The sequence below is a fragment of the Onychostoma macrolepis genome, chromosome 02 (genome assembly GCF_012432095.1).
Source record: "Onychostoma macrolepis isolate SWU-2019 chromosome 02, ASM1243209v1, whole genome shotgun sequence".
Lineage (NCBI taxonomy): Eukaryota > Metazoa > Chordata > Actinopteri > Cypriniformes > Cyprinidae > Onychostoma > Onychostoma macrolepis.
The window spans coordinates 15,477,707-15,503,676 of NC_081156.1; the positions used below are offsets into that span (position 1 = coordinate 15,477,707).

Here is a 25,970-nt window from a genome sequence, read left to right on the forward strand (position 1 = left end):
TTATTACAGTGAGCTAGAGTGACTTTCATGACTACCTATAGAGGCACTCTGATATTAGGCCCAGAGATGAGGATGAAGTATAAATCACTGCTTGGCTCTTATTGAATTGGTACGATTTCATGTCGAGCCGAGAAACCGTGTTGGGCTTTTCCCCCTGCGCTTTGCCTCCATGCCGTCGTGCCGATTTATTTCCGAATACATCGCGACGTAATGCACGTATTCATTTCTATCAGTTGATTGGTGAAAGCCCCACGCTGAGAACTAAACCAGCCTCCTATGTAACAATTATAATATGCGAAGAATGGCAATTTGTGTTAGGGGGAATAACGCGGTGACGCACGCGTAGCTCTCCCTTCGCAGTCCGGTCTGTAAAGAGACAGCCGAGCTTCAGGGAAACATTTTGACTTTATTGGTTTAATGATTCATGAATGATGACATATTGCTTTTCTCCTTTTCTCCTGACCGTATTGTTGGCGTGAAGCGCTTTATCGGTTCCTGCGGCTCGTGGTTTTTGGTCACTGGTGTCAGCGCAATTAGCTTAAATTAAACCATTAGCGAACTTTAATGTCTGTTTCCCCTAACCGAGTCCTTAGATATGCTTCAACACTGACTGAATCTCATCTAAAACAGAGCTGACCTGAAAAAAGACGGGGGATAAAAATGATTAAGTTTCAGAGTGAGCAGCCAGTGGCTTGTTAAATATCCTTTCAGAGTGAGACAAAATTACAGTGTATCATAATTTACTGCCTCGGGAATCCCGATGGAGGTAAATGAAGGCATATTTCACTGGAGACCAATAGATGGTGACATGACCACTTAATTGCTTTATTTTACGATTGGTTGAGGGGAAAATTTGGTTTGATAAGGCTGTTTGAACAAGTGTTTTCCAGCTCCGAAAGCCCAAAGACAACATTTATTCTCCTTGTTTGTCTTCGGTGTCTGTTTCGTTTCTGTATTTTGATAAATGGTGCAGATTTTGGTGCAGCTGTGCGGGGTCAACGGTGTTTAACTCGTGTGGGAGAGTGTTTAAGTGTATCTGCTCACTTGAGGATGTTTGCAGCTGAAAGGTAGGTCACGTTATTTTTATCTCAACAGGAGTGGGGTGTGTGTGTGTGTGTGTGTGCTACTTTTGGTGTCTGGGATGCAGTCCGACATATGTCTACACCAATGTCCCACAATGCACTTCAACCACAGAACAGCTAGTTGAAGACATGAAACCTTCCGCATGACATGGTGACCCCTTACAAACAACCACATGAGACCACTGTCACCAGAACAGAGCATTACACAACACATTCACAGTGTTGTAGTGCAACTTCCCCATCGTTATATTGAGAATATATATATATATATATATGCATAATTGGACATGTAAGTCACAATTATGTTCACTGAATTAGACACAAAATATCAAACCAGGCTCTAATTCATTATGTTAACAATACACGTTTCACAAGTACAAGACTTTTTGGCATTTTAAACAATATATCTATTGTTTCAGATTTGAAACCTGATTTTGTGAATGATTACTTATTTAGTTAAATTAAATGCCACTTGTTTTGATATTTTGTTTATGATGCAAATACATTTATACATTTTTAATTGTAGCTTAAGTGTCAAAATATTTTTGGGGGGCCTATATATACACTACCATTCAAAGGTTTGGGGTGAAAACACATTTTTAAAATATATATAATATTTTGAAATATTACTACAATTTCAAATCACTGCTTTCCATTATAATATATTTATAATTTATAATTTATTCCTGTGATGCAAAGCTGAATTTTCAGCATCATTACTCCAGTCATGAGTGTCACATGATCCTTCAGAAATCATTCTAATATGCTGATTTGGTGCTCAAGAAACATTTATTATTATTATCAATGTTGAAAACTGTTGTATTGAATCATCATGTTGTGGAATCCGTGATACTTTACGATTCTTTGATCAAAAGAACAGCTTTTTGAAATAGAAATCTTTTGTAACATTTACAGTATTTACTTTTGATCAATTTAATGCATCCAATATAAGTATTATTTATTATTATTTAACTTTTGAACATATATAATATATATTTACAAATACATATTTACACATTTTTAATTGCGACTGAAGTGTCCAAATCTTGTTTGTGGCCATTACATATATACAGTATATTATTAGTACTACCACCTTAAAATGTGTTATATTTCTAATTTTTTATTGTTGAATTCACCACATCAACATTTGAACAGGCAAATGGCTGATGTGTTCCAGCGCTGACAGCCGGTCCCTGAGCCCAGGAGAGAAGAGCATGAGTAATTTATGTAGGGTAGTGTTTCTGAGACAAGGACCCTTGAGAAATCTAATCACTCTCAACAGACTCGAAGAATTTGTCCTGGTGCATCAGAAAAATGGACACAAACCCCCCCAGAACTCTCTGGCCGTCCTTGTTGCAGGGAGGTAAGCTACACTAAATCACGCTAATCGCAAAACCAATAGACCCCAAAAATGTCAACAGGTGCGACGCACTGAAAGGATTAACATTTTTCTGCCTATATCTTTATACAGAGGAGGGAAAAAAGAGACAACAAGAAGCAGGAGCCAGGACGACCTGGGTGGACGGCTGCCAGCAGTCAGCTGAAAGGACTGCAATTTCAGCTATTGTGCGGGGGAAAAAAAACTGTGCCAAGTCCCATTACGTGAAATTGAATTTAACCTCCAACGCGATTAATTCAGATGTTGGGTCGTTTTTTTCTTACCTCATGGCTGAATGCCATGCACGGTGGCTTATTAAAATATGAATCCGCCTTCTTTTAAATTAGGAAGTGCCCTCGTCACACCTGATTGACATGGAGAAGGTAACTCAGTGCATTTGGGCACAATTAACCAGCTATTTTTATCAACTGCAAGAGCTAGTAAATGAAAATTTAATGAACTCTGCTGTTTACATTAATTTAAGTCCACCTAACAGTTGTAATCAATAGCAGAGCTCTTGCCATCTGGTGAAAACACAGAAAGCCACAAAGAGAGTCGTGTTCAGTCATTTTCCTGCTAATTTGCAAAACACTAAAGACAATTAAGTAGAATATCCGGGAAAATCAATCCGCTAATCCATCATTTAACCTGACACCATGTTGACAGAGGGGCGACGTGCGGCTCGTTGTGGGCACTGATAGCAAATCAAAAGGGCCATGTTCTTTACGACAGGCCCCTCCCCGAATCTCCCACAGAAACGTACGTATTTAGGGGGAAGAGGCGACACCCTTGAGCGGGCTACTCCGCTTGACAAAAGCTCCCAGCAGGAGCCGACCGAACTCACACATCAGGCTCTGTATCTGAACGCAGTACAATGGGCCACTGTGTTCTCATCCTCAGCTCAGCTTCAGCCAACAGCACAGCAGAGCTTCACATCGCCAGCGCTGCTCGGCCTACTACAGCGACATGACACCAAAGAACGGGAACGCTATCAGCACTGGACATACATAGGGAAAAAAATCCCAAGCATCCCCTCCACATTTGTTCCATTCAATCTGCGACTCAGGCTTTGAATTCATACCACTGCACTATTGTATTCGGTTTGTGTGTTTGTGTCAATAAAGCAATAAGCCACAAAAGAAAAAGTGTGTTACAGTGATTTTACCAGGGCTGACGGGTAGAGATTGACTAATATATCCTAATGAAATAAAGCAGCCTAATTATTGTTTTATTTCAGTTTTTACCACCACCACCTAATAAAAATAATAATAATAAAAGATTGATATTTATAATATATATATTTTAATATAAATAATTATTAGAATTGACATTAATAACAATAATGTATATTCATACAATATATTAAATATTAATCAGTATTGTCATTATTAGTAGTAGTAGTACAAATAATAATAATAACAATAATGATGATGATGATTATTATCATAGATTGAAATGTAATATATCTTTTGAATATAAATTATTATTGTTATCAATCAGTAATAATAGATTGATGTTTATAATATATTAAATTGAATATAAATCATTATTATTACAATTGACATCAGTGACATTAATTTATATTCATATAATATATTAAATATTCATCACTATTGTGATTATTATTGTCATTCCTAGCACTATTATCAGTGGCTTAAGCAATAAGAATTGAGTGATACATAATACATTCAATTAATTAAAGATGTAAATACCATTTTTGGGTGCTATTCTATTAAAAAAAACACCAAATGTTGCTATTTACTGTTATTAAAATGCATATAGTCAATTAAGCTTGTCTGAATATTGGTATATTATATGTCACTAATTTTTTTTTTAATGAAACAGTGGCAACATCGATATAATACAAGACATCAATGCTCAAGAATGAGTCACATTTATAATTTCTAATCATAAAAATTTTTTCTGCCAAGTAACATATTTCACTATACTAACTTGCCACATTTAATATATAATCTGCAGTCATTTACAGTCATTTTACAACAAGCTTTGACCAAGCATCTGCAGAACTATGAGTGAAAATGTTTCAAACGAGTGATTTCACAGCCCTGTTTTGTGCAGAGCTGAACCTGAGACATTTTTTGTAAGCTTCAGAATGAATTCTCCTCTCTTGGGCTGTTGCTATGGCGCTATGTACTTCCTCCGCAGCTGCCGCCCTGGTGTGGTGGGTGATAAGCATCAGGGATGCTGGGACACAAACTCTCTTATCTGGACGCATGACCACAATCACTTCCTGTTCATTACCTCTCCTGCTAGGAAAACACATAGGTATTAATGCGGCCTGACCAATGAGCCGCTGCTAAAAACATACACGGAAAAACAAGTTCGGACACTACCGAGCACAAACATCCCATTATGTGTCAATCATCGAAGCCGCTTGTCTGCTTTGATACATTAACAGCCAAATGTATGGGTTAGCTAAAGCTAGTTAGACTGCAGCGTTTATACCTACGACGCAATAACAGCCCCTCCATTAGAATGCAGGTCTCGTTCCCTGTCAGGAAATAAAGATTGCTTTATTGATACACGCTGTTGCCATGACAAGCATCCACCAGATCCGTTCGGCGCAAGATTTCGGCATCCTGAACCTTCGCACAAATCTGGCCTGGCTAATGAGTTTCAGCCTGATCAGCATCACATGGGTCTCCATGGCATCCTCAGATGTGCCTAGCGCCTGCATCGCTATTAGCCGTGCGACTGCGGCTTGTCACTATTGTAGTTTTTTTTTTTACACAAAACTATTGATTAAGGACTAAACCTGAGAACAAAACCTGCCTTTATGTCTCATTCTTCTCTTATACTTGGATAATGGTGCCTTGGAAGTTATCTCTCCAACTGTAGTCGCCAGCAAATTTGCTAAGAGGACAAAAATACCTCGATCATATTACCGTATTGATTGCGGGAGAACCTGAGCTGCAAATTTACTTTGAAGTTTCCTTAGGAAAACATGACGCGTAATGATATTAATCAATTAGAGTGATGCTACACATGGACTTTATGAGGGTACATAGACTAAAAATACCTTGATGATATGATATTCATACTTGCTGCATTACAATCACAACCATAATGAAGGCAAAACTAATTTCATGAGAGCACTTTCATCTGTCAAGTACAATAGATACTTACAGTTCACCAAAAAAGGAAATCAAAATCCTGTCATTGTTTTCCCCTCCTCATGTTGTTTCAAACTGACATTTTTTCAGTCAAACAAAAAAACAATTGACTTTCATAAAACTAGTCCATATGATATGTGCTATATAACTTTGATTCTGGTCTGTTTCTGACATAAATTTAGTGTATGGGTTCAAAAGACACATATATCAAACAAGTCATAAAAATTACTTTTACGGTGCTTTTATTATGTTTTTTTCCCCTTTGTGAAACTTGACAGATGTGGTGAACTGGAAAATTTCCACTGGAAAAAAAAAAAAACATTGTACGTGTTTGGAACAATATGAGAAAATAATTAAAAACATATTCTTTTTGGAAACCTATCTCTTTAATCTCCTTTATATAATAATCAGTAAACTACAAACAACACAATTTACAACTAAGTGTAAATGATTTTATTGCTATTTTTCTTGTATAATGTTCATTAAAACATCATATTAGTGTGATAATGTTTTAAAATAGTATTTGGCTTAATCTCACTACAGCTGAGCACCAAGAGTTTCCATCCAGTGAAACGTGTCAAATGCGAGTATGGTTGCCTGATCTCCGTTAACAGCACTAAAAGCATTAACTTCCTATCTGACAAATTTAAAGGGAACTTCATTTGTCTTCCAAGAAGCAATTTTGTGTTTTAACCACCTGTAGGAAGCTTTGTGACTCTCTCTCTCTCTCTTCCTCTCTCTCTCTCTCCCCCCTTAATGTGCCTCAGGACCTACGGCTGTGAGGTTCATTTGTTTGTGTAGTTTTCTTTGCCCATGTTTAATTACAATGGTGCAGCTGTTCCTCATTTACACTGGGGTCATATATTTGAATGTGTGTGTGTGTATGTGTGTGTGTGCGTATCTCTCTCACTCTCTCTTTATCTCTCTCTCTTCAGGGCCTTGTTTGCAGAGAGCAAAAACACAGAGTGTCCAACGCTATCAGACTCAGCAGTACTGAAACGGATGATTTTGTGGTTCGAGTTATAAGCCTCAACCGTTCGAATTGCAAGGTTGAAAAAAAAAATCTCGTTATTAAAATGACAAAGGAACTATTTCCATCTTTTAAAACACACATAACACCTGTGTAATACTGATTTGCATTTACACAAACAGGGAAGGCATGAAACCGAATGCCCAGGGGCTTCGAAAATTCATGAATTGTTTTATAGATTAGGTGTAATATTTGTGATGACAGACTCATTTGCACTCTTATCCAGAATAGGCTAGAAAACTTGCCCTTCCGGACAGATTTTAATATACTGCGCCTTTCGTTCTTGCGCAGTGAGAATCATATTTTACTAAATCAGGACCGCAAGATGCTGTTTCAATTGAAAGCTATGCGGAAATGAATGTTTTAAATGACTTTAAAGCTCACATTTTAATGTTTAGTGTTTAAAATAATGGTAGTGGATGAAAGGCAGTTTTAAAGGCAGACAGTCTCATATCCCAACTAATCTAATGCTAAGCTCCAACCGCAAAACTTTTCAAAGTGTTTCTATAAAACAAATGGGTTTGGAACCATTTTTGACTCCATTTTCTATCCTTTCAGCGGGAAACCGCGAAGAAGGTATGACTAATACAAAACAAAATTGAGTATGACTTTCTGCTGGTTTCCTGTTGAAATGAGCTCCTTGTTTTCTCTGTCCACCGCCTTTCATTTCCATTTCACTTGTAGCTGTCCTGATAAGGTTTAAGTCTCTTTGAATTACCTTCTCTTTTGCTTATGAACGGCATACACACTTGCCGCGCTAAAATTAATTGCTCTCTTGTGCGCTGCAGTCAGAGTAACGCATATTTTCATGCCTAATTTTAGGCTCATGAGTCGAGCTGAGCTGGCTGAGTGTGTCCTCTAAAAGCCTGAATGTGTAAACACCCAAAATATGGAACATCGATCAGCCTCAACCCCTCAAATAATAACTTGGGTAAATGACTTGCTTCAAAGCTTTTCACCAGACCATGAACAAGCACTGAGGGGAGTTTCTCTGAAAGTCAAGCGTGCAATTATAACTTTTAGTCTGTTATTTTGAGTCGATTTTGACCTCAAACACAGCTGCTCACAGTGAGGACAAAAAATAAAAAATAAAAAGGATGTTTGTTGAAAACATCTTTTTTTCCCTTGCTCTTAAATTTTGCATGTAGAGGAAACATCTAAAAGACTTTCAAGTACACTATACACGTAAAGCCATAAAGCCGACTTTTTAGGAAAAGTCCTAAGCAGGAAAAGGGATCTATCTATCATCAAAGCCAATAATCAAAGCATGTCTTGACAAATCTTGCTCGTTTAGTTAATTAATTAAAAGGTTAGTTAATTACAGAATTGAACTGAATTTAAAAGCCATTCTCAATTCAATGAAGAATGTTTTCAATTTGAAAAATTCTGTTAAAGCACTGTTAAAATTCTTTCACAGCTGATTCTAATTTACAAAACAATATACTTCACATTATAGTAAGAAAATGAAAGACTGCATATTTGTTATGAATTGGTTTCAAAATGTTCCTATTAGACACATTACCATTAAAAATGTTTGGGGTTGGTAAGATATTTTTGTGTTTTTGAATGGAGTCTCTAAGGCGGCATTTATTTGATCAAAAAAATACAGTGAAAATAAAACAATTGAATTATTTGTCTTTAGTCTTATAGTCTTAGTATAGTCTTTAGTGTCACATGATCCATTAGAAATCATTCTATTATGCTGATTTGCAAGAAACATTTCTTATTATTATCAATGTAGAAAACAGTTATGCTGCTTAATGTTTTTGTGGAATACATGACATTATCTCCAGGATTCTTTGATGAATAGAAAGTTCAGAAGAACAGTTTCATCCCTGTTAAACAAAAGTATTAGTATCTTCCTATATATATATATATATATATATATATATATATATATATATATATATATATGAACGGTTGTGTTCATCAATGCTGTTTAATAACATAAACCAAGGCATCAGAATGCTCCCATCACGATTAGTGCAGTATTGATGTTTTGCACACCACCCTACTTTTTGCGCTTATAGGTTTTGATTACAGCTAATGATAAGCCTGAGTGTGGAGTCCATTTTGATGATTATGTTCCAGAGGAGAAAGGTGTGGGGCCCACCTGTTCTAGTGCCGCTGAAACATGATCTCACACTTGTCACAGGACAGCGATCAGGAACTCGCAACGTGTCCTTCCTGATCGCAGGAGAACAGAGGACCAGGCATCAAAAGGCTGACAGGTGCCACTTAAACACCAAAGACTGAACTGAATGAGGGGAAACGCAACAGGCCATTAGTTCACCTACAGATGGGCCCACAAAGGCCAGGGTGTGCTCCTTCACAAAGCTGCCATGTGCGTGAAGTCCCTCCACGCAACAACACCACACAATGGAGAGGCTGGCACTATTATTGTGGTCAGAATAACACATCAAGAATGCAAACAAACACACAAATGTGTGTTTAACAGATGCCGGACTCATTGAAAGCACGCACATGCCGTAAAATTAAAACGGAAAACTTTGTGAATTAAATAAGCGGTGAATTACGCGCCTTGTGTGTTGATGACAAGCGCACTCAAAAACTACAAACAACGGAAAATGAATTATTATGGTGAGAGTCCTTTGAAGATATTAGCAATTAGACCGATGGCAAAAGAGGATGTTTGGGATATTTTCAGGCTGCTCAAAAAATCCTGGATCCGCACCATAACTTTCATTACATTCTGCGAAAAAAAAAAAAGCCTTTATGTGAAAATGATTGCAATATGTTTCATAGTGAGATTAAACCAAACAATTAAGCTATTCTGGATTGGTTTTCACAGAGCCATCTGTTTGGATGTTTCCTCAAACTGGGAGCCTAATCAGCTATTCATATGTAGACTGTCATTGGGCAAAGCAGACCCAAAAAATGAGATGCCTCCAATGAATCGCAATCACAGATTTGTGCCAGAGTTTTCTCGACGCGCATGGCGGCCCCGGAAAAAAAAAACCCATTCCCCCAGCCAAAATAAAGCGAACACATGTCCAGATTTTATGATCATTATGTTCAGCTACTTAATGAGTTGATCTTTTGGCATTTTCTGCATCAGACTGCACTGGCTGATATGCTAGCAGAGAAGGAAGCTAATTATATTGAGAAAATAATCTTATTCTGTAACAAACATGGCTGCAACGCTATGTCACATTTGTTTGAATTACACGCGAGGCAGACTCAAAGATTGGAGAGGGCTGTACTGGGACTGACGACCAGCATCGTAAACACAGACACAGACGACGTAAACATGTCACTAAAATTCAAGGCCGTAAAATGCAACTGAACGCTGTCTTTCTCACAGGAATGCTCGTGTTTACGGCCTTGCATTTTCCACAGTGACAAAGACAAAAATGGAACATACCAAGCAAGCAAAATTCCCTCTTTTTATGCCCACACACAAAGTGACGCCTTGGCACTTCAGCACAGGTCTCTTCTCACTGACCACAGCAAGCTCTTTTAGCTTCTTTACAACATACTCCACTTATGCAGATCTTTTCGCATTTAAATGCATCACTGATAGATTTCCCAAACTACCTAGGCTGATTGCAGATACCACATTATTTTCCTCAAATCTGTTTTGCAGGTTTGGCCCTCTGGGTCTGTGGAACGAGCAGTGACAACAATAATCATTCTTCCAGCGTAATTAACAACACTTCTGTGGGCTTGGAGATCATGACCGGCAATCATTCTGGACTAGAGGTGTGCTGATTATACTTTTTCTTTCCAGATACAGAGTAACGATCCAGTGCCAGTGCTCTTTTATTCACTGTGCACCTCACTGTGGTGAACTGATGAGGGCTACACAAGCCTGCAACTACATTAAATAAGAAAAAGTAATGTGTAAGAAAGAATCCTGCAAGATAAACAAACAAACAAATCAACCAGGGTTTTTTTTTTAATGCCAAAGACCCCAGGTTTTGTTTTGGAACCCCATAGGCAGCTATATATTTGATGTAGTTTGAAATGCGATATTAGTTATGCGATATAGTTTAATTTGTCATTGTACTAAAAGCAAAAGGAATTCTTAAAATATGCCACAAAAATAAAAATTTAAATGTGTTTAACACAAATTTACTAATTCTTTGTATAGCACTCTTACAATAAATACTGATCCTTTTTATTTATTTATTTTTTCTCTGAAATTTTCTGTGGACCACCTTGCATCCCTTGAGGCCCCATGTGCATCCAAAACCCTGAATTAGGCTACTGGATCACGCAGCATTAACAGTAACAGTGAAAATCCAGTGGAAAATCCTCAGTCCAGCAATAGTTTCTTTGAATATAAATGTAACCCGTTTATTGGAAACCTGGTTAAATTCATAACCAAATGTGACACACTGATTTGAATATGCAGAATGAAGAGGAACGAATGTTTCAACTTCACTTTTAGTCTGTTCCTCACAAAGCTATCAAATGACTGTGAATATCGCATAGAAGTCATATGACTGCATTAATGATACTTTTATGGTGTTATTTAAATTTTTTTTTTTTAAGGAGCAGGATCAGTCACGTCTGGTATCCAGGTATTGGATGCCAAAAGAAATGTGGCGTTTTGTGATAAAGAACGATAGAGAGTCACTGATAGACAGCATCATTTATGGTGTGCAAATAAATTGGTGCTGTGCTACAGTTCCTGTGTGAGTGTTTGGACAGTGTATTATGTATTTAATATCCACATACGGGAAAATTATACGTGGACATGTCCATAAAGTCAAAGCAAACAAACCGAGCTGATTTTCTACCACATAATGGAAGGAAGTGAGATGAAACAGCCCACATGTAAAATGGTCTTATATAATGAATGTGTGTTTGTGTTTATGATTGTGTAGTTGAGTTGTACGTTGACCTGTAGAGTGGTAATGAACAGTAGCCTGAGCCACAGAGCCTGTCTCTTTAGATATGCACACATGATATGCAATTAAAAACTCTATTCACATTCCAGTGAGGCTGTCAATCAGAAGCAAATCCTTTTTGACAGTAGCCAGTGAACCGTGCCAGCTAGCCACTGAACAGGAACTCAAACAGTAATGGCTTTTGTTACCAGCAAAACCAAATTTGGATGCAATTAAGTTGACCATAAATGAGAATATATGGATATTGTGGAGACGAGACAATAATTGGATCTTGCTGTGTTCATTTTTTCTTTCAGCAAGTGTACATTTTAGTTTATTAACTGACAACTGGTTTAGCACCTGCTGCCAAGATAACAGTAAGAAGCTACTAGAAATATTAAATGTTCAGACTTAACATACACATTAAAAAATGTCAATCTTTTGCAAAGATATCTGCCAAGTGTGGCTGGTATGAGGAAAACAATACCACATCATGTGCAGCACTTCTTTGTGCTGTTGTGCTTGGAGCTTGACCTAGGCACAACATGAGCAAAGATCACAGCCTATGTCAACATTTCACATTTATGACAATCCACCCATGTGTGGCCGGCTGGTGTAATGTTGACATATGCTGTTGACATAGGAAAAACTCCCAGATATCCGTCAGTGGAAGGACATCTCTGTTTAAAGCGGGAGAGCAAGCCATTTTGGGAGTTACAGTATGTTTAAAAACTATTCAAACATGAAGGTATTAAAGCCCTAAACGCTACACTTAACACCTGTCTAGGGTGACATCCCACATAACTTTTAATAACGCATATAATTCCGCAAAACACAAACCAGGAATACAGTTTTTGGCTTTCATGTTTTAAAATTGTATATTTCATAACAATACATGGCACTTTCATAAACTGCATCTGAAACTATAAGGTTTTTTTCAACAAATGATCAGTGAAAGGATGCGCTTAACTTTCAGAAAATTAAATTTTAAATCAAATTAAATATTGTATGAACATTTTACTTTATTCATGTAATATGAATTTTGAATGATGTTTGTGATTTTTCAAATCGCATTAAGACGATTTAGGTCTAAAATCTATTTTGTGTGATATAGCAATAAAGCAATGAAAATGAAATATTTAAAAGAAGAAACAAATAAATAAATAAAGATAAATTAATTTAAGACATTTAATGGGGGAATACAGAGTTTGATGTGTTTAAAGCTACTTTGCATGCTAAGTTAATTTTATGACAGTTTACCAAACATATCTAATAGTTCTGTTTCTAATGGTTAAAAATCTGTACATTTTAAAGTTGAAAAAAGGCAGCTGTGGTTTCCAGGTAACAGTAAAAACTGTGTATTTAATTAACTCATATAAAGTTCATACCGACCTAGTTTGGTATTTAAAATCTGTTTTATACCTTTATAATATACTGACAACCAAATTTTATCACAAGCTTTTTCCACAAGCTTAAGTAGCTTAATACTACTATATAGAAAGTGCACAGTGACATTCACACAAATACCATCCTGGTAACATGATTCGTGGACTATATACTATATATGGACTATAATTTCAGATTTTTGTGCACCAAACCACTTACCATTATGACATCCCATGAACGATACAACATCAAATACAAACAGACTGCTGCACGCATTGATTTCCTCTCACATTTAGGAGTGTGGTTTGATCAGTGCTCTAAAGGCTGAGGCTGGAGGGGGGCACGGATGAAATGCCCACTCAGTCTCACCCTGTCATCACATCACTCTTTCTGAGAAGCAGTGACCTGGTAAACAGAGATTACCAGTGCAAGCTCCTCTCTCCTTCTCTCTGAGTCAAATCAGCTTCTACTTTCAGTGCTCAGATGATAAGTCCGTTAGCTCCTTTGTTTAAAATGCACATGCGTGTAATGATCATTGCAGCTGGAGTTGTAGAAGGACTTTGGGGGGGGGGGGTTAGTCAGTTTTAGAGTGGGGTTTGAGTACTGCTCTTGACTAACAAACACAAAAGACAGCGTATTATGTCAGGGTCGACATCCTGGGACCCTCTGACATCCAGGACCACCAAAGATCTCAGTAATTTCTACTTAATTGAAAATGCCTGTGGCTAAGACACACACACAGCAGACTTTATATTACAGAGCATGGCCCATGACAGCAATACATATTTGAGATATCTAATTTCTCATCCGTTTTTAATGTAATCTCCTTAAGAGCAGGCATGTACTAACATTTTTACAAAGACATCAAAACAGACAGAAGATTCAGGAGACTCTTGCCTATAATTGTAATCAAAAGAGCCTGAATTTAATTTTGCAGGCTTTCCACTGACGACTGTCTTGAGACTCGATGTAAAAACTAAAGTCATATGTTCGCTGGGTATAAAAATGTACATCAATAAAAATTCATAGGCCTGTTCTGCTCACCAACTCTATTATTTGCTGTTACTTTAAATGCATAGGCAATTCGATTCTCTTGCATCAGCCAAATTCATTCATACACTGAAACAAAAAAGTAGAATTTTTACTTTGAAAAAAGAAATGTCAGCTAACAATGAACTAAACTAAACATTTAAAGTAATAAAACTGAAATAGTATTTTTTTGTAGAATGTATTTCATTTACAACCGTTTTCTACACTGTAAACATCATTCAAACCTTGTAGGTACTAAACCCAATTAGTTAGATCAGACTTCTGCTATCCTAAAGACTTGACAGTGCACAAGACTGTAGACTGTAAACAAGCAAAACCTGTGAAATCTGGGAACATACAAGCTCTCACCATTCCTTAAAACCACATCAACGACGAACTTACAAGACAATGAGTCATGCGTAGTGTTAACAGCTTGCTTGCATTATCTCATTGGCTGTAATAACTTCGAGCCTGCAAACTCCATTAAAGCAGGGACTTGAGCACCAGCTGAAAGTCATTAGGCATGAAATAAATCATTGACTTTGATATAGGTCGGCTTCAGCAGAGTAGTTTTGTTGGCCATTAATGGTCAGGGGCTGCAACTTTGCCGGTTTTCATAATCCCAAACAGACTGTAATCCAATCCTACCCATGATGCCACACTCTCTCTCTCTCTAGAGTACCCCTCAAGACCACTCTTGACTTCCTTAACAGCAGCGCTCGTGTATTAAAGCACACATCTGAGGTGCAGATTTGGATTCAAAGAGTCCTCTACGGGGTCTTCAAATTCAAATTTAATTGCTTTTGCATTTATTTGCTTGCCAAACACTTTCTTAGCAAACCGACACAGTGTCTTGTGACAAAAATACCAGAGGAGGTAGAACGATAAGCACAGGGCGATAAGAACCAAACTGTATGGCGCAGGAAGTGTGGAGCATTAGTGTGTTCAAAGTTGCTCCGTTTTTTTCTCCTCGCAGCAATAACTTCAGACTCGAAACGTGTACCTTTCACGGCACAAAAAGCATCGTGCTAGACAAACACAGACTTTCCTGCATTTACACGTTTTGCTGAACTGCAGAAAATCCACAACAAAGTGCACTGCAACTGAACGCTTTTAAACCAGCACATGTCTCTGAGGCTCGGAACTAAAATCCATAGCGTATGAATAAAGATACAGTGCTTGTTTTTATATCTATCTGTCCACATCAAACAGAAAGTCTTCTGGGATCTGAGGAGAGCAGGTAGGGAGGAAGGTAATCAGATGGGGGGCTTTGTGCACAGACTGAATCAGTCCCACTGGCAGCGTGACCCCCGTTTAGCCACATACCATCAATTTCTGTCTATTTGTTCTGTAGATACCACACACCACTGTCACAATCTCACTTGTTTGCTCTGCTGTGTACCCCCACCACAACCCCCCATCTCTCTCTTTTTCTCTTTCTCACTCCTCCAACTCCAGCTCCCCTCCTCCCTCTCTTTCTGAATTGCTAAGATGAAAAATCTCGAGTGGAGTTGATATAGGCTGACTTGCCTCTGCAGTAAAATTACACTATATAGATTATATCTGAAAGCCCTTCCCCTCCTTCCCTCCCTCTTTCTTTCCTCCCTACCCCCGCCAACCTCTTTTCTCTCCTCTCTGGTTTTATAAACTCAGCAAAGATATTAACAATTTACTGCTGCACATCAAAATTACATCTAACAAATGAATCACTGAAACAATGCAATGAAATTGTGCTTTCAAGGATTTTTTTTTTTGGTCTGTCACTAAAAATGCGATTCATCCATAAAACATTTCACTGTGTATGTGACTGCACTTAGACATGGATATGAGACCTATGGCAGTGAATCAAGAAGCATTGAAAGGAATAATACAACCCCAACCCCCACTATATCACCCCACAGTAACCCTACCCCCTCCTCATGCACGCACACACACACACACACATATACACACACTCCCTCTCTCTTCCCCATCTCTCTTTATCCTGCGCACATGCACTGCACACACACAGTAACAGCACCATCATTAGGAGAAATAGAGGAATACAAACCCCACATATCTCTGTTGTTCCTCAGGGACTTGGAGGATAAATTTATGCCGTTGGTATAAAGTATAAAACATAAATATGATGTAAACCGCATTAATGAACATACACACTACACACACTATTTGTTGTTTGCGCATGTTGTTTAAAGGACAGTTTGTTGATGTCCATGAGTTTGGGGCTGTGATGAAGAGCAGGTGTATTTAAGTAAGAGCGCGCTACTTTTTGTTACCAACTTAGATAGTGCGTTTTATTATAATTTGCATATTATTTACAATCTGCGCGCGGTTTCTATGGCAACCCGAAACAGCGTTTTTAAGTTCGCGACGTAAAAGGCACGTGAAAACGCTGATGTGCTCGTTTGAGAGTAAAACACATAAACATTTATAGTGAGGAAAAAATAAACAGATAATAAACAAAGTCACCCGGTTTGAATACATTTGTGGTATCGCGCTCAATCGCTCCGACTTTCTCCGACTCTCTGTGACAGTCGAGAGAAGTGCAAACTTTGGACAAGTCCTCAACAGTCTTTATTCAAGTTCAGCCAGGTGAAACTCAAACAAAACACGTTCATGAAGATCCACATCATAAAAGATCATGCATCATAAAATGAAGCTTTACCTTATTGCAATACGGAGAGTCCGAATAGTGTGACTGTCCCAGTCGGGAAGGATCTGTTGCTGATGGTGGTGGAGGTTGTGGATAAAATCTCACGTCCATTTCAGTAAAAACATCAACCGGCCCCTATTGCCTTTCCACTAGAAAGCGTGTTCCTCGCTTACTCAGAAATCGCAACGCAAATAAGAGAAGAGGTGCAAAGTGAAGACTGAGAGAGGCTCTCTATTGCGCCTCGCATCCGTTCCGCGGTTTTCGCAAAAACTTTTATATGAACCTCTACCTCAGTCGTCTTACAATAGAGAGATACCGCGGAAACAAGCGCTCAGGTTTGGAGAGAACAAGAGCATCTGGTGAGTCTGTGTTGACTGCTGTGAGTAGAGATGTGTATCTTCTTGGTGCAGCTGTGGCTCAGTGTAACTGCTCTATGGAGAGAAACGAGCGCTTTGCCAATGTTCACACACAAAAGAGTCGCGAGACACGCGGCGCTAACGTTGAGCGGCCACAGGGGGCGCTGCGATGTGCGCTCCTGCTTCAGGATTTGCATCACTTTGCGTATGATACTGTCTAAACATATGGTGACGGAAGATTCCGTTTAGCTGCGCCAGTATCGCTCTTCAGTGCGAACATATTTCTGACAGAAGTGTCTTTAGAATGTATCAAAGTGTAATGATAAGCGAGAGTCTACAGCAGTGGTTCAAACCTGTAGGACTGGGTCCATTAGGTGGCCTCAAACTTCCCCAAGATGAACTCAATTATTTAAAACAATCTTTTAATATTGATTAACCTCACATTCAGTTTACAAGTTAAACTTTACAAGTTAAACTACCTGCTAAAAAATCAAGAAGTAAAGCTTGTAAACTGGCATCATATTTTCAATTTGTTTTCATTTAAGAACATGCAGTTCATAAAAGTTATGGAATCATCAAATTAATCACAGTTAATTGTTTTAATGTAACAACACTATGAAGAGAGTCAAAAGGTAGTCTAAAAACCACTGGTTTACAGCTGTGGCAATCCTAAATAAAGAAAACTGTAAACTGGAAGTGTTTAAGATATTAACCTTTATGAAAGGAATATGTTGCAGTTGAGCCCTCCATACCATCATAAACTTCCACTCCTGGTTTTTCATTTCTCCCTCCCCATTTGCTGCTCCTCCACTCTGCACCACTCACAAGGAAAATATTTGATGGCATATGTTTTGAAAAGTGTATTCTTAAAGATTAGGATAGTGATTTCATTTTTAATTCTAATTTGTATTCAGTATAGCCAGAAGTATTCTACCCAACACTGACCATAAATATGATATTTACTCTGCTTGTCGAGGAATCTATTTTCTCATAGGATTGGGAAGTTTTTATTTACATTGCTTTGTTTTGATATGAATAAGACAGTTGATTAATAACCAATCAAAACATTCAGAGATGTTATAAATGTTTTTTATTATTACTTATTTATTCATTTTTATTTTTTAATGTATAAATATAGGGCAACTGCCTTCCAAAACAGAGACTATCAATAATAGCTTCTGAAATCATTTGTTCCATTGTACCAGAAGCAACATCTCAAATGCTTAAGAAATGTATAATCAATGAAAATGAACCTCGTCATTTCTTAGCAGCTACAACCAAAGCAGCTTTTACAGAATTAAAATAGAGAGCTGACAGGCTTCACTACTTGCTCCAGACCTCAGCACACAGTCTATTAAGCAGCTCTGTGCACAGACATAAGATGGGCTTGAGCTATTCTGGATTCTAGTTTTGCTCTTAGAATTCAAGATATGCATTCTTTGAGACATTGTGCGCTGGGTGTTGCAAAATTACACCAGATGAAAAAGGCTATTTAGAGGAATTCAGGGGAAAAATAGATGATATTCTTATCTATCTATCTATCTATCTATCTATCTATCTATCTATCTATCTATCTATCTATCTATCTATCTATCTATCTATCTATCTATCTATCTATCTATCTATCTATCTATCTATCTATCTTCCCTCTCTCTTTCATTTGTTTGGGAACTAGGTTATCAAAGCTTGAGAGAAACACAAAAACAATGCCATCCATGACAGAGCATAATGTTTTCGGCGGGAAATGAGTAGGCCATGTTTTCCTCAGACAAATGGAAATGAAGGAGGTGCAGGTGGTCCTATTTCTTGTCAATTACATTGGAGAAACTGGCATTATTCATCATTTCTCATCGGTGATTATGATGATGATGGCGAGGTTGATGATGATAGAGATACACGGTGCTGATGTTTTTGGCGACGAATGTACCAAATCAGAATGTATCATTACAGTGGTCTTTCTGCATCAAAAGCCACAGTAAAAGAAAGTCTGCTCTGGTGCTGTTTGGATATGGCCCATTGAACGTTGAATGCTAGTGCACACAACAGCTCGCTTTTTTGTGGTCAAAGTCATGTCAGCATTTTTTTTCAAAGGCTGTTAATCTCTGAACAATGTGTGACTGGCAGCCAAAAAAAATAAATAAATCTAGCTTCATGACCCATCTCAGCCATAACATCTAACTTTATTCTTTTATTATTGAAAAGCTGGACCATACAATACCCTAACATCTGCTTCCAAGTGACCAAAGTTGAGTTTAACAGTTGCCACTTCTACAACAACACTCTGGCCTGTATGAATCTCATATGAAGTTCTGTACATACAGAGAACAGGTAGCCTGATGAAAGTGGTAGACAAATTCTGAGCTGAAGAAATTTTAGAAATCATTAACATTTGAGTTATGCTGACATTTTGTTAAAGAACAATATGGTGCCCACATCGGGTGAATAAATGTACAATGAGGTTTCTATTCCATTAACCTTTGAGTATCAGCTGGCATTTGAAGCATTGTGTTGGCAGACTAGCACTCAGCCATAGACTTATTTCAATTGGCTGACACAGTGTTAATTTATCAAATGTAGAACAAGAGGTGAGCAAAGCAGGACGACTAGGATATTAGTTGAAGAATTTGTTCAATTTTACTCCCCAAATGCAGCCAAACTATTTGTGGAAGAGGCTTTCGGTTGGGAAGGGTGTTTGGTTGGAGGTTGTGTCCATGGGGAAGTTCCATTTTAGTCGATATGTTATTTCAACGGATGTACACAGAACCAAAAATCAATGGGATTTCACAATGTGAAACATCTGATAGCTACAAATATACCCAGCAGTGTTAAACCAACTTCCTCACAGCTGAAGTTCATCAGAGTTCAGCGATTTAGGTGATATCTTAAAGCGCACGTTTATCAAGAGTCACGTGTGCTAGAGTTTGAACATGGTTGAACAAAGATTGAGATTCTTTTTTATAGTTGCAAATGAGTGTATATCCAGTTTGTTCATAGGTAGTTGTGTGTGACAGGAGGATTTTTTTTTTCTAATTGTATGAGCAACGGTTACTCTGATTGCCTATTGTTTTGTCTCTTGTGTATTGGAGAGAGAGTGAGCACATGCTGGATACTTGGAATCATAACTTTACCTCAGAAACAGGCATCTCCTGAATGTCAACTTCCCATCCCCCACCGTATTACCTATTAAGTACATTCAAACAACCCCCTCACACACACACCCTTCCCCCATAGAAATGTACAACCTTCCCCCATGCACTGTGCAGTTTGATTTGTGTGAATATATGTATATAGTCACAAATCTATATCTAGCACACACTGCACGCATATACTCATGGTGGATTTGTGCAGTTTTTACCTTAAATAGTTATTTCTACTTGATCGAATCCTTAAAAATGACTTTCAGTGTAACGTGAAGCATTCAGGCTGATTCGGTCATATTAAGTAATATTTTTGGCTCAAATGAAACCAATTACTTTAAATGTTACTGCGTGAAGCACATTTTTTAGGTTACCTTACAAAGCATTTTTACAGTGTACCTGCGGTCTTAAACTGTACATATAATATCTTTAAGATATAGCCAGATAATGTTTCATAAGCTTGTTCACTCACACACTCACAAAAACATTTTTTTAATACATTACAAACATTCCCACACTATGCATATCTATTCGGTTTTAAGAAGCAGCAGATTTTCAACTAATGCTTTTTATGAAATCTTATTTTTTAAATAGTGAAAAGCAGAGGAAGGTATTAAAAATTCATTGGTGCTGCCTGGGAAATGACAGAAAAAGATAAAAATTGTAAAATAAATGATTTCAGGAGCCTTGCATCTGTTCTCTGTAAGTGTTTTTTGGAATTATGCAGATAGATATCATGACTAGGAATGCTAGTATAAATCGCTATCAGTAATAAATCACTAAAAATAAATCAGTAATTTTAACTGAATTTAGGCATCACAACATCACATACAATAAGCTACATAGAGCTATACAGTTATACATCTCCATGCTTTATACACTCCTTTGAGGAGAAAAAAATAATATTATAATTTGGTGTGTCTATATATGTATGTGTGTGTGTGTGTGTGTGTGTGTGTGTAAGCAGCAAGGTACAAGAGGCCGTGCTGTAGGGTCGTGCCTAACAACGCCCTTCAGCCGTGATTTATTCACAATACAGCATGGCCTCAAGTACCTTATTGCATTTATAAAACGGTTACTACACAGTAAAAATATTGAAACCAAACGTCAAAGTTCGTTAAATGCTGTCCTTCCGCTTAAAAATAGTTCCTGACAGCAACAGTAAACGGCAAGAGAATGTTCCGAACATGCCTCTCATCTAATGGAGCTTAAATAAAAACAGAGAATAGGAGCTCATTTATTTTTTTAACACCATATATGATATTTTCTCACACACATACATCTACTTGTCTCTCAGCATGAGAAAAGGTGTTTTCTGTTTTTTAGTTTTAAAACAGACCGATTCGCGGCACAGAGCGAGTTTGCAAGCGTCATTACAGTGTAAAATGATGGACATATAGACATACAGAATCATACCTGAAAAAGAAAACTAATAAATACAGTAATATTCCCTCCTCACTTCGGAAACTGTGGGCTTTCACACAGACGTGCGCCACACATATCAACATATCTCCTCGAGCGTTTAGACAGGAAGGGCGTGGTCTCAAAATTAGATGAAAGATGCAGGGGTCTCTCATACTTCATTAAATAAATAACAAGCAGCTAATATTGCCAAAATACATAATACACAGAACAGCTTTAATGCTATATTATTGATTGTTTATGTTGCTAAGGGTGGTTGCTAAGGGTGTTGCTCAGTGATACACAGAACCGTTGGGTGAAGCGGTCATAGAGTAAAACACAGCTGCTGACCAATCAGAATCGAGGAATAGAACTAACCATTTTATAAATATATATATTATCAAACGATTAATTTGCATTAAAAAAAAAAATTCACGCGTTAAAAACTTCTTGCCATCATCGCAACGCGGAAGGTTATCTATCATTGTGTGGTGAGGGTATCATCCGCCCAAAGTGTATATAGACAAATAAAAATAACAATTTTAACGCGTTAATATTTTTTTTAACGCAAATTAATCCTTTGATAAGGTTTGACCCCAACTTCTTGTCGTCATCGCAGCGCGCAAGGTTATCTATCATTGTGTAATGAGGGTACAGCACCAGTGTTGCCAGGGTAACGGCACAAGTGGGCTGTTTTGAAAATACAGTCGCGGGAAAAAATTACAGAGCCGTGGGTTGCGGTTTTTTGGGCTACTTTTATAATGTACCGCAGGCCGCCCAAAGATCGTTGTACTAATGTGCATTATACTTGGAATGTATCCCTGGCAACTTAAGAATGGAGAGGCGGTTGTAACATCACAAACAATGTGAGTTTCAGCAGAGCACATGTTAAGGCTTTTACACAGCAGAAATAAACATGACAACAGCCACTATAGATTATATTAGATAATAAACACACGATTACGATAGATATGGTCTGTATGTGATTTTCTGGAAATGAATGTGTACATCTGAAATGCTAATTTGTGCAGCGATATAAAAGGCTATAAATAGCATATTTTAACAACAGTAAACGACCAAATTCCACATGTGATCGTAAAAGGAAGTTATTACAAACACTGGTTTGAAGTGAGTTCTGAGTAAAAGTGTACTATTAATCTCATAAATTGTCTTATGAAGCATGATGCTAATATTAGCTCTAATGCACCTGCAGAACAGGTCCAATTCTTCTTCATAATGCATTTTGTCATAATACTTCACGTAAGGTCGCAAGAAAATGTTTTGTTGTATTTATTTAGAAATACTTTTGATAATAGTTGGGTAAATGTATACTGGGATTGAAGCGATGTGGCTTGGTAAACGTTTTATTGCCAGTATAAAGACTGATAATGGCTGAATAAAAACAAAAGAATAATGATAAAAGAATAATAAGGATTATGTCTCATACCTGGTGCAAGTGTGAAAGGTTCTGTTCCCTTAAACTAGTTTGTCACGCATTTCTTTATTTCAACACATTTACAGGTAAATCCTAGTATTTTAAATTTGTGATTAATCATGATTAATCACAGTCCATGACTGTGATTAACGCAATAAAAATTGTAATCGATTGACAGCACTAATATATATGTATATGTATAGCCTATATATGTGTGTGTGTATACTGTATATGTGTGTGTGTGTTTATATATGTAATATATATATATATATATATATATATATATATATGTATATGTATATGTATATACACTGAACAAAATTATAAACGCAACACTTTTGTTTTTGCCCCCATTTTTCATGAGCTGAACTCAAAGATCTAAAACTTTTTTCTATGTACACAAAAGGCCTATTTCTCTCAAATATTTCTCTCAAATAAAATTTGTCTAAATCTGTGTTAGTGAGCACTTCTCCTTTGCCGAGATAATCCATTCACCTCACAGGTGTAGCATATCAAGATGCTGATTAGACAGCATGATTATTGCACAGGTGTGCTTTAGGCTGGCCACAATAAAAGGCCACTCTAAAATGTGCAGTTTTATCACACAGCACAATGCCACAGATGCCGCAAGTTTTGAGGGAGCGTGCAATTGGCATGCTGACTGCAGGAATGTCCACCAGAGCTGTTGCCTGTGAATTGAATGTTCATTTCTCTACCATAAGCCGTCTACAAAGGCGTTTCAGAGAATTTAGCAGTACATCCAACCGGCCTCACAACCGCAGACCACATGTAACCACACCAGCCCAAGACCTCCACATCCAGCTTCTTCACCTCCAAGATCGTCTGAGACCAGCCACCTGGACAGCTGCTGCACAATCGGTTTGCATAACCAAATAATTTCTGCACAAACTGTTAGAAACCGTCTCAGGGAAGCTCATCTGCATGCTCGCCGTCCTCATCGGGGTCTTGACCTGACTGCAGTTCGTTGTTGTAACCGACTTGAGTGGGCAAATGCTCACATTCGATGGTGTCTGGCACTTTGGAGAGGTGTTCCCTTCAAGGATGAATCCCGGTTTTCACTGTACAGAGCAGATGGCAGACAGCGTGTATGGCGTTGTGTGGGTGAGCGGTTTGCTGTTGTCAACGTTGTGGATCGAGTGGCCCATGGTGGCGGTGGGGTTATGGTATGTGCAGGCGTATGTTATGGACAACGAACACAGGTGCATTTTATTGATGGCATTTTGAATGCACAGAGATACCGTGACGAGATCCTGAGGCCCATTGTTGTGCCATTCATCCACCACCATCACCTCATGTTGCAGCATGATAATGCACGGCCCCATGTTGCAAGGATCTGTACACAATTCCTGGAAGCTGAAAACATCCCAGTTCTTGAATGGCCAGCATACTCACCGGACATGTCACCCATTGATCATGTTTGGGATGCTCTGGATCGCCGTATACGACAGCGTGTTCCAGTTCCTGCCAAAATCCAGCAACTTCACACAGCCATTGAAGAGGAGTGGACCAACATTCCACAGGCCACAATCAACAACCTGATCAACTCTATGCGAAGGAGATGTGTTGCACTGCGTGAAGCAAATGGTGGTCACACCAGATACTGACTGGTTTTCGGACCCCCCCAATACAGTAAAACTGCACATTTTAGAGTGGCCTTTTATTGTGGCCAGCCTAAGGCACACCTGTGCAATAATCATGCTGTCTAATCAGCATCTTGATATGTCACACCTATGAGGTGGATGGAGTATCTCGGCAAAGGAGAAATGCTCACTAACACAGATTTAGACAGATTTGGGAACAATATTTGAGAGAAATAGGCCTTTTGTGTACATAGAAAAAGTCTTAGATCTTTGAGTTCAGCTCATGAAAAATGGGGGCAAAAACAAAAGTGTTGCGTTTATAATTTTGTTCAGTGTATATATACATACATACATACATACACACACACCTAACTGTAATATTATTTTTTAATTAATATTTATTATTAATATTATATTGTATTGTAGAGAGTATTCATATGATTAATTAATCATAATATTATGCATTGCTTATCTTGACCATTATACCAGGGCGAAAAAACATAATAGGCTATTCAGATTAGCAGCCAATCAATATGTATTTTTAACGACTTCTTCTTAAAATTGAAAAAGTTACTTTTAGTTATCCCCCCAGTAATGAATATTTGACTAGATCCATGCTTTATATACTCCACAGACTTTTAAAGTGAGCATTAAGCATTGCTTATGAATTCTTCCAGTGTCTTTGAGCAGAATTAGCAGGATCAGCATTTTAGCACTCAATCACTGACAGCCAAAATTTCACTGTGAAATCACAGAATGCCCGCATGCTGCCGCAGAGACATTATGTAGGGTCATGTTTTCACACTGACAGCGTCTTAATCCAGTGAAACATTGTATGCATCTCACCTGCAGGCTGTGGGTGAGGTATCATCGCTGCATCAGGCTGAATACATCATATCATACATTCAAATTTATTCTCTCCTTCCTTTTTCTTCTGTTTCACCCTCTTCCTATTTTTGATGAGCTCTGTTACATCAAAAAAATGTATCTAACACCAAATGTAATCATCCCCCACTGCTCAACCACCCACACATAAAAACACACTTTCTCTCTCTCTCTCACACACACACACACACTTGCATGGTGATCTGTCTGTCTTTCAATAGATGAATGTCAAGTAGTGTACATTGAATACATTTGCACTTTCATTGCTCAGGGGCCATTCTGCATTCAGGGTTTCTTCCATTTTCCTTCTCCATAAATCTCATCATTATTTAATGCATTTGTTGCCAGTACATTTTCAGGGATGCATTTACATCATATTGGTCTAAGCTTGATTTGGTCCATTTCCTGAACGCTTTCGTTAACTTGCTGAATATCCTGTTAGTGCTACACCAATTGTCTCATTCAGAGCTGCTAAATGCATATGAGCCTTGTATTGTGTTTGAGGCCGTGGGAGAAATTCCTGACAAAATGATGTATTATTTTTTTGTGACGATTCATTTTTGTTTCCAACCTGTGACATCAACATCAGTGCATCACCTTTGCTGTA

The 25,970-nt window shown here is 37.9% G+C and overlaps 1 protein-coding gene across 3 annotated transcripts in view; it reads right to left on the bottom strand.

Annotated features, from left to right (window-relative positions):
- tox (thymocyte selection-associated high mobility group box) overlaps positions 1-17,012 on the bottom strand; it is a 56,035-nt gene extending 39,023 nt beyond the window's left edge. For all 3 annotated transcript variants that reach the window (XM_058758340.1, XM_058758331.1, XM_058758320.1), the window contains exon 1: positions 16,561-17,012. In XM_058758340.1, the coding sequence (XP_058614323.1) occupies positions 16,561-16,659 (99 nt within the window). In that variant the 5' untranslated portion in view covers positions 16,660-17,012. The remainder of the gene's footprint in view (positions 1-16,560) is intronic.
- Positions 17,013-25,970: the final 8,958 nt, after the last annotated feature.